Source organism: Vollenhovia emeryi, unplaced genomic scaffold (genome assembly GCF_000949405.1).
Source record: "Vollenhovia emeryi isolate VEMERY1.0 unplaced genomic scaffold, V.emery_V1.0 DF939126.1, whole genome shotgun sequence".
Lineage (NCBI taxonomy): Eukaryota > Metazoa > Arthropoda > Insecta > Hymenoptera > Formicidae > Vollenhovia > Vollenhovia emeryi.
Window position 1 is genome coordinate 2437135 of NW_011967240.1, and position 10717 is coordinate 2447851.

At 44.8% G+C, this 10717-nt stretch overlaps 1 protein-coding gene across 1 annotated transcript in view; it reads right to left on the minus strand.

The window, feature by feature from the left end:
• Positions 1-2956: 2956 nt before the first annotated feature.
• The window catches only part of LOC105569010 (lachesin-like), a 48197-nt gene continuing 40436 nt past the window's right edge, over positions 2957-10717 (minus strand). The window contains exon 9 of the mRNA XM_012025129.1: positions 2957-9128. Within this exon, the coding sequence (XP_011880519.1) occupies positions 8833-9128 (296 nt within the window). The 3' untranslated portion in view covers positions 2957-8832. The remainder of the gene's footprint in view (positions 9129-10717) is intronic.

A 10717-nucleotide genomic window follows, 5' to 3' on the forward strand; every position in this document is an offset into this window, starting at 1 on the left:
TATTCGTATATCGATCATATTTCAATATGTAAATGTTCAATATTTAATTTGAATCATACGGTGCAAAAGTCATCATTATACCATATCGATATTTACGGCAGAATACACACATTTTTAGATATAATATTCAATATCCTTCTTCTGTTACACAATAAATGATCAAGATAGGATATCGAATATTTTATTTAGAAATGTATTTTATAAAAATAATATCAACTGTACAATTTGAATATCAACTAATTAGATCATTTTTCTTAATTTTAATTTAAAATTTTTTAAATGAGAGAAACGTTCATACTAAATTGTTTGTTCTCAATAGGTTTTTTAAATGCGAGACTCCATTATCCTTTGGAGCAGTATCACAAAATATGTCATTTACTTTGATAAAAGAGTTTTTCCTAGATAAACGAATGAAATTACGGACGAAGTCTTGCCATATCTTCGGCCATTTGGAAAGAATTTGTGTTCAGAGCTTTATTGATTTGCAAAGATCCCAAGTTTTTTTTTGTGCTTGACTTTGTGCGAGGGTACATGTACTCAATATTAAATTCCTGAAGTATATTGGACTATCAACGCGTGCATCTCCGAGATAGAATGTAGTGCAACATCGAAATATCTCTCTCATTAAAAATAATTTCTTTTCACTTTGATATATCATACATTTATAATATGCATTAAATACCAACAAAAATGATATCAATTGTAGTTACTTAATCTATCACCATTAGGAAAAATTGAGGACATTACTTTCCATTTTTCTCCAATGACATTTTTTATCTGGATTTAAATTATTGACAAAATTTTAGAAAGATATGAAAATTCCGATATGGCCAGTTGCTAATCAGTTTGTGTGAAACTTACCTTCATGCTTGCACTTGCTCCGATATGCAGAATTGTCGTATGAAAGAGCTAAAAATTGCAATTTCTATGTTATCATTTTACATATAAATAAATTAATAGAATGTATCAATAGAACGTACACATATAAGCTTTCTTTTACTCGTTCATTAATTATGAAAATATATGCGAGTTCGTAATGTGAGGAGAAATCCTGGGCATAACGATGTATTATTAACAAAAACAATGGACTTCGTGTAACAACATACACAAGATAAGATCTTATCGATAGCTTCATATGCAACACGAAGCTGTCTTTATTCCGCCGTGATACTTGGTTACAGTATTGTTTCTTGTTCACAATTATTTACAGAATTATTCTCCTCTACCTTCTTACACGACTATATTTATACAATTCGCTCATCGCTCGTCGTTTTCAGTTAATCTCCGCTTATCAAGGTGATCGATTTGCTCGTACGTACAATTATACAAAATTACGCGAGCACTATGCATCACGCGCTGGGGAAAGACGCCGTCGAGAAATCATATCGAACGCTACTACGACTTTGCGATTATTATTTATACAGGAAGATAGCGTTTAGATTTGGTATACATTGTCGACGGTCGAACTTACCTTTACACGGGCAGCATTTCGTCATCTCGAGATATAATACTCGCATAAACGCCGAGAGTTCGTTCAAATACGGAACGCGATTGTCCCGTTTAACAACGCGAGGGTTGCAACTTCGTCTCTTAATGTACAAGTCGAATCGATTGCGCTCGTGAACGAAGACAATGCAATCCGTTTAATTAGCTTCTTGAACACTCATTGACAAGCGCGTAAGCACGTTTCGTATCCCGAAGGATTCTTAAAGCACATTTCCATCTCGCGAGGTATCCTCCATCGGGACCAAGATGATCTTAGGATACGTCTCGACTTACCGGGACTTATATAAATCTAACCAAGGAACCACCTTTCAACCGTGTGTTTCATTTTTATTATCTTACAAAAAGTATACAATACATCATATCGATTAAAACGCAATAGGAGAGTTACTTCGCGGTCAACACCAGAAGAATCGAGACACCTGTCTGCGATCGTATTGAAGAAGACACTCCGTGTTTAACAAAGTGTTTTGTAGCTTCGTTAGATTTGAATTTCTAAAAAAAACACTCTCTTTTTGAAACTTTTTATCGTAGAAGAGGGAAAATACAATTAACGAAAAGTTTTTTTTTTACAGGAAAGAAAAAATATAGAATCTCTAAAAGATTCAAGTTTGCTGATAAATAAAACTGATAGAATATGTGAACGATTGCCGGATGAAGGCCTCTTCGACAGTCTAAGTTAACTGCTTACCTTAAGATGACGCTTTTTTTATTTTAACTTGATCGACGATATGTCTATACTTTGGAGATATGCAATAAATGATATTGTCTTCTCTCGATCCTTCTGATGCTAATGAAATACGGCTTTATGATACCGAGTCTAAAGCTTAGCGGCGCTGGAAGAGGGGGGGGGGAGTTAGATATTTCTTAAAGGGTTGAGAAATCATTCTTCGCGCATCATGCACACCGCTAACAGTTCTCCACGTATTCGAAGTTTCGTTTTCTTGTATTGTCTGATATTACAGTCTGGGGGAGTATTTGGAAGCGCGAAAGGAGGAATGAGCCGCCGTAGGCTGCCGAGTGGCAGTGACATAACACGCAGCTGCCTGGATAACCGCCGCTGATAATCTCCAACGGACTACTTTAGGGATTTCGAGGGTGGTTCGCGGCCCTTGTACATCCCGCTACGCAGAAAATTCATCGACAGCTCTCGCGCGAGAACGGTTCTTTTTTCTCCGCACTACATGCATAATGCATTTGACTTCTCGAGAACTGTATCCCAGTATTGTCCGTCGCCGAACTCAAAGTTGGGAAATAAGCGCGGGGAATCCGATTATCCGCACGATCGGGGATTGAAAGACGAGATATCCTGAATCGTTCGAACGCAGTGGCTTTAATCGATCTTTATTTTCGCAAAATGTCTTCGTTTTCGCGAGACTCTGTGCTCACTTTTCTGCAAGGATAATTTCTTCGTCGCGAGCGTGAACGGTTTCTGTTCTTTTCCTTTTTTGGGGGGGTGAGATAGTACGTCAATGACACGAACTAAAAATGCTTTAAATTTACTTACTTCTTGCGTGCGCGCACGCGAGCACGTATCTGTGTGCGTGTTTGTGCAAGTTAACGCAGCTTCGAAACTCGATTGTGAAAACTACTGCACGAAGAGCGAAAAATTCTAGAACAGGTATTCGGCTCGGTTTTTTTTTGCAACGGTGTTTTCGTTCGATAAGGAAGATATGTTATTTACGACTCAATAAGCGCAAAGAAAAACTAACGACTGCAACAAGCCACGTTGCGAAAACTAAAGTAAATAAAAGAGGAGCCATGAAAAAGATAAGCATGGGTATACCGGAGCAAAAAGAGGACGAAAGTTCAGGAATCGTATACTATATCGACATTCTATTCGAAGGAAGGATCGTTAAAACGACAATATCACATAATTGAAGTAAAGTAAAGAAAAATAAATGAAATTTGCATCGCGCGAGGTATACGAATATTCGTACAACATCGCGAAACGCTGGGAGATAAAAACATAGCATTATTTCACACAATGTCAATGTGAATGCCGAAAGGGACGATCTACAGGGGCGATAATTCACGCAGATAAAAGGAAGTTGGCTAATTCTCCTTCCCCAAAACTCTTAAAACTTTATACCAGTTCAATCGACCCACTTAAGACTCATAAAACAAACTTCTCGAAGCTGTTCGATCGTGTCGTAGAAAAATCCGAAATCGTCTGGCAGTTAAAGTGCCAAAATATATCAATGTTGAAGCGTCCCGGGCGAAGAAGTGGCGTTTAAAAAACATTATCGATATTTCAATTGCACGTAGGAAGACACTGAGGGTCGATCGAACATCGACTCGCGAATCGTCCGTCCATCAGTCTCGGGGTCAGAAACGATCACCGTGTGTAATTTTCTATCATGTTAATCATTTTCGCACACCCCTTGTCGCACGGTTATCACGCTTCTGAGTGCTATTTAACGAATTAGGGGCGAAACTGGAGGAAATGTTTCGCACATAGGACATTTATCCCTTTGCGATGAGTCGCGAAATTACATTGATCGTTGCGACGTGTTGAAGTGTGCACTTCCGAAACTGCACCCTTCGCCTGGTATGTCGAAAACGGCGAGAAGCACCGACTGCGAGGGCGCGATAAACCAACAGTCGTGCAACCAGCTCGCATACGTAACTATCTGCGTCCCACGTGTATATCGCCTCGACGGGCTTACACGTCGTACCTCTCGGGGCTTTAATAAGCGTAACCGACGGAGATTAAGCGAGCGGCCGAGGGGGGCAGAGAAATCTACGAGCAGTCGCAGCCGGAGAGACTGGCTTGAAGGGCCGGCGCGAGGAGGTGTTGCGACTGCAGCTACGGCTGTAACTTTACAGAGACGACTACGCGACGTGGTCGAAACGGACCGGTAAGCTCGTTTGGAAGTCGTACGAAGGGACCATCGACATCTTCGGGCGCCGCGAGGATGTTGACGACGAGAACGGCGGTGAGAACGAGGACGTACGGCGGGCAAGGGCTTTTGGCGGACCGTCAAATCCTCCTGACTTTGGCCCTCGCCCGGCTCGACGGACCGTACGTCATGCGGTCGTTCGTGCCGCCCCGAGCCCTGCGGCGGATAATAATACCGCACAATTACTCCGCGGGCGCTGGAGTTCGCGAAAGAAGGGAAATAAAATCAGCATAAAGGCGAGAGCCGCCAAATGGCGGCCTCGGCGCGGCTTCTAATGAAAACGTGAGACAACGGAGGGCAATGGGGGGGAGGTAGGGCGGCGGAGTGGCCCTTAAATTAATTCACGATGAATTACGTCCGCGCCAGCTGCGCGGGCAGTTGTGTTTATTTATGGAGGAACTAAGATCTTCTTCCGCCAGTCCTTAAAGGCGGATTCGCCCTTATAATTTCTCACGGTGACCGAGAGAGAGGGCGGCCCACCTCTCCGCCGTTTCCCCGCGTCGCCGGATAGAGAGAGGGAGAGAGAGAAAGAGACGATAATCGCCCTGAAACGGGGATTCCCTCCGACGAAATAAGAGGGAACACGCTCGTCCGCGGCCTCGCAGGCTACGGGCGGCGTGTCGCAAACGAGCGTGATTTGGCCCGTCGGGGGAAAAAGCGTCGCGATTTTTTTTCTCGAGGGTTTTTTTTTCGGTCACCGAGAGAGCGACCATTCATTGGCCCTCGTGAGGACGCTTGAGGACGCTTCGCGAACTGGCCGGGGGGTTTTTTTTTTTTTTGCGACTGACCATTTCGACGTAGATTGCAGTGACGAATGTGGCACGTCGCATATTATATCGAACGCGAAATGGGCCATTGGTTAATTGAAGAGTTCCCCAGGAAAACGTTGCAAGCGACAAAATTTATCAGATATGCGGCGTTTCAGTGGAGCAACGTGCATCTGCAATATCGAGAGTATAAAGTAATATAAAGTAACGAGTCTGTCTCTTAAATCATGGAGAGTATCTCCTATATTTAATGTATGTCCAATGCATTTTGTCATGCATTTTAGAACAATGCTAGCAAATACTTTATAACCATTTTGCCAGTAAAACTTCCCTCTCTTTTTTTTTCGAATATCAATTTTACTTTGAAACTATAAACTATTTGCAGTAGAAACTTTATTGCAGGTTTTACCTCGAAATTAGGTAGAACGGGGAAAGATATTTGATATTTAACGTAAAAAAAAAAGTTCGAGATCGGTATTTAAGAACGACGAGGCGTGTGGGCGAGCCGATCGTGAAGGACAAATCGATCGAGACACACACGCGAGAATGGATTTTAATGGAAATTGGGCACGTATGACGCTCCTGCGAGAGAGCTGTGACGGCGAGTACCGAAAACGAACCGCGAAGCGTAACGAGACGCAATTTCGGTTGCCATAAAACTTCAAAACCAAGCACCCACGGGAACGCCCGATTTATTTAGCAAGTGAATACAAAACTGTCGCGGCGAGCGGTGCGTGGGAATCGATGCGATCGATTTTGTTATCTTTCCACGGTCGTGATAGATCCACTTTGTGGATTTTCGTCTGAAAGCAGGATGGAGATCCGAAAGCGGAATCGGAACAGCCAGATTGGACACGCCATTACGTCACGACGTTCGCTGTTACAACGTCAAGTATAATTAGAGAAATTACTGCGAAAACCGAATATCACGATAGCAACGATGGAATGGCTGGAGGCTTTGACAGTAATTGAAAATCTATCGGTACGGAACGTAAGCGCGCTATGGGGGAAATATAAAAATATAATTAGTATCATTCTCTCTCTAGACACACACTCTCGCTCCGTGTCCTCTTTCCTTTCACACACGAATTCTACTCACTTGAAGCAACTCGCGCCAGAAAACGATCGTTGCTGATCTATCGAACACTTATTAGTTGTTTGGCTCACACCGGAAACAAGCGGTCAGACATCACTTCCTGATCGTAGGACGCGCGATCGGTGAAACTCTTTATTGACTTATCACATTTTGATTGAGTTGCTCCTACAAGTCTCACTACAGCCTGCAATTTATACACCATGTAGATTTTTCAGAAACATCCTTTATCGCTTTAAATACCTCTCTCGCATATTTTAACTTTCATTAAAACCGGTAATTTTATATTAGTCTGTAATTTTTTTTTATATTCCACCGGCGGTTTTATTTTACGTTGGTTGCAAGTAAAATTAGTTTAATGCCACATTATAAATTTCTTTCGAAACTATAAGCTTACAAAGAATCTATCGTCGTAAAAGAGTCAGTTGCAGCATTGCTGTAATTCGATGTAATATTACACTTGTTACATTCGACGGAAATAAAACTGAATTTACTGTTTCGCCGCTAAGTCGATGAACGTAAGAGGACAAAAACTGTACTCGACTCATACTGTGATTTCATTTACTTATACAATATCCAAAAATGTATTATTTCGTGTTATTCCTCAAAATCGCCGGATTTAGCATCTTTTTCTTCAAGAAAGAAACGTGCCCTTTAGACTTTGGTTATTTTTGTAGTTTCCACTTTTAAAAGTTGGAGTTTTATCCGGCATCGTTTTCAGGTTTGCGTTAAATTCACGATTGACAGTCGCGATTAAAGTTGCCGAATAAATACCCGATGAATATCATCCAATTTTATTTCAACCGAAAGAAAGTTCTAATATCGAGAGCTCGTTCTCGAAACTCTCGAGTGAACAATCATTGAAAGCGAGACTCTCCACTCTGCTATCGGGGAACGTTTTGAGAATCGTATTCAAAAAGTAGAGCACTAAATGTTCCACCGAAGACACACTTAATTCCGTGTTGACTGAAGAGACCGTTTCGCTGCTGGAGAGCTAACCGGGAGCGCTGTAAAAACTTGGCCGAAGCGAGCGGTAACCTTGCGGGGAGGAAGAAGAAAAGAAAGTTTGCGGTGGAGGACAGGTACGATCGCACGTCCGTGATCGAGGCGTGTGTGGCGAACAACTTGGGGCCGCTTGTCCGCGATCGATTCCCTCGGGGGATCGAGGGCGTCCGCCGAGACGGGCGCGAGACACGGCCTCGCTACTTCCGGCTCGAACTCCTTTAAAGCTTTCAATACTCGTTTTAAACTCGCGATACATATCCTATTACACAACGGCGTAATCGTAAGGGCTATCTACGGAACGCCGCGCCACTCGCACACTCGCGACTGAGGGAGCGCAGCGGGGGAGCTGGGGAAGAGTGGCACGAATGTGTTAGTTTACCCTGACGTATGCACACATATTACACGTGCGAGCGTGCCTGTTATATGATACACGTAAATATGTACATATCACGCAGATTTATTGCCGCCGAGACTGAGGAGTTACGCACCTGACTCTTCGATCCGCGCGAATGACACCCAGGATTATCTTCATTTCGAGATATGTTCCTCTCCTTGCCGTTGACGTTCGCCTCTCCGTCCGACTTCAGCCTCCTCATCGTCCTATCATTGGCCTCGTTCTTACACCTCGCGTCCGTCGTTCCCTCTCTTTCGGAACCTTTCGATTCAGTCGCTCGAGAGTCCGCAATTTGATTTGATAACACGTACGCTTCCACGTAACAAAATAGAGAAGTTAATATTTTACATAAATGTCCCTATTCAGCTCGATTGATCTCGTTCTCACAGGTTCACCGTTGAAATCGAAACAGAACGGCGATATCGCGCGGGATATAAGGTGGGATCGCGTTGCACGAGTTTAACTTTGCCCGGGAATGAAAAATGTAGGACATTTTAATGCTATACCATCGAGAATAGCATCGAATTAAATTATACCGAATTCGGTCCCTGAATTTAATTAACCTGACACTCACCGATCGATTCTTCGATTCAAGTATCACGATCAATATATGCTCGGCAATGCACATTCCCCGTCTTCAGTCCTATCTGGTTCATCCCTTCCGCGAGTTTCCGATGCATTGATTAGGTCTACGAATTACGAATAAGCCACTCAAGGAAGACGATACGTCGTCGTCGTCGTCGGCGGCGGCGGCGGCGGCGGCAACTTAAGCCCATTCGAAGTTGTTTTCGCCGCGCAGAGCCGAGCAAGCTGCTGAATAGCCAATGAAGATTAAAGCTCGCGGGCTTTTATACCTTACGCGGCCTGGCTACTGGACGTAGCGGCTTCTTCGCACTGATCAGTCAAAATTAAAACGTAGTACGTTTGGAGATTAGCACCGAATTCCCTCAATTCCCTATTCTATCTATCGTCCTTTCGCGGCGGCTGCACAAACAACTTCAATTTTATGGTCATCGAGCGTCGATCGTACATAAAAACTCTTCTTCTTCAAAGGTGAATGATTGCGAGAGATCGCGTTACGAGAATCGCAACGTGCGAGCACTGACAATGGATGCCTCGATTAGGTCCTTCAGAAGTCCTCGGCCCTTTCCCGGTTTCTCATCACCATCACCATCTTCGGCAGACGATTAGAAGCCACAACAGCGGCGACACGAGGACGAAGAGCCGTCGCGGATAAGGATCAGCGCCCGAGCTGGCGTTGATCGGTCGTTTCTTGCCGACGCGGGTCGTGGAGGACGGCGTGGCGAGCGATGGATAACCCACGTGTCCGTGGACCGTGTTATCCACCGGTAGTGGCTTGTTCTCCATCTTGTCCATCTCCGCCGAACCGAACTGGACCTCGTCCTCCTCGTCGTAGAACGGTGGCCATGTTGGTGTCTGCGTCTTCGCCGGGCCCGAAATCTCTGAAACAAAAAGAGGAAGATACGCGCGGTTTCGATCGGCCTGGCGAGACAAGGCAAGCGATCCGCAATTGGCAAACTATTCTAAAACGTGATGAATCGTGGTGACGCCTTTCGGTTATTGGCGCAATAGCCGACGTGCATATTTAACAGCGACTTATCAGTGAGCCACTCGTGACGATGCCACGCGAGTCGAAAACCCTCTTCATTGTATTGTTTCGAAAAGTAGCAGCGGCGCTCGTCCGAGAGTTCTGACGCTACAAACTTTGTCCATCGGGACTCTCTTGAATAAGGGAATAAAGGTCAAGCTCTGGATTGCTTGCAGACAAGACAGCAGCCGACCACGTACGCGTGCTGCACTCATGCGCGGAGTTTGGTATCAGACGGCAGTGGACACATATGTGTATCCATACGTGTATATATAGCGTGTTTCCTCAAGTTTCCTATCGGACTCTGGGGGAATATTCCGCGGCGAGTCTCGAGGAGATTGCCTTGATAGGATCGATCGCATTATCTTCTTTAGCGAATTTAAAATTCCCGCGACCTCACGGTGGTCCCGGCTAACATTAGCAAGTAAGAAATGCAGGTGAGATGCCTCTTGTATCGTCATCTTCAAATTTACGTACGCAAATATGTCATCCTTACGTCCGCCGCACCGGATGAAGATCTCTCCCCCGTTCTCGAAATCGATGGCTCGATAACACGCGACGATTTACGTACGCGAAGGGCGCCCCGCACTCGCGCCAGCCTTATCTTCTCACCCTTCCGCCCCGAATGCCCCGAGGGGGAGAGCTGTGAGCCAGCTGAGAAATCCGATGACGCGCGCGCACGCGAAAAGATGAGGATTGACCGAAGGGCATCTGCCGCTGATATAGAGGCAACTCCTCGGCGATTTCCGCCCGCAAAGTGACGATGCTTGTAAACGCGGGGTGTGTTTGCCGTGAGGAGGAAACCCTCTTATTCCTATCGTCCCGCGATCAATCACGGGCCGGAGGTAGGCACGGGACGGCGATCCGCCAGCGGCGGCGGGTCGAGACTCGAAACAGCAATTTCCAACGCCGGGTACAAGGGGGACTCGTTAACCTCGCGACCTCGCCGCATTAATGTAGAAATAACAGGCCGTGCGCGAGAGCAGATCCCGCCCCTCGCTTCGCTCCCGCGACAGCTCGCGAGATACCGTGTTGTAACCGAGTTGTAGCGCGCGGTGAAAAATCGTGTTTTCGCATTGTAATTCGTTCATCGCGAGTAGTCGAGAGCCCCTTGTTACTCGGACAGGCTCGAGATCGTTCCGCTCACGAGCCACGCATGGACGTTCAGAGCAATTTGCATGATTCCTCGATGATCTGAAGCGTCACATTTCTTCTGTCCAATAAAGCTAGTCGACGGAAGCTAATGAAAATCGAAGGATCTTGCAAATCAAACTGTGAAGAATAAAAAAAAACGAATCAGAATCTGCTTTTTCATTTTTTCATAGCATTGGCGGATTAGTTTTTAGATTACTGGCAGTTTAAATTATCCGTGCGTGTTCAAAATCGTTCCGTTTACGAGCTGTACTTGTACAGAACAATTTGCACGGTCTCAACAGCGTATTT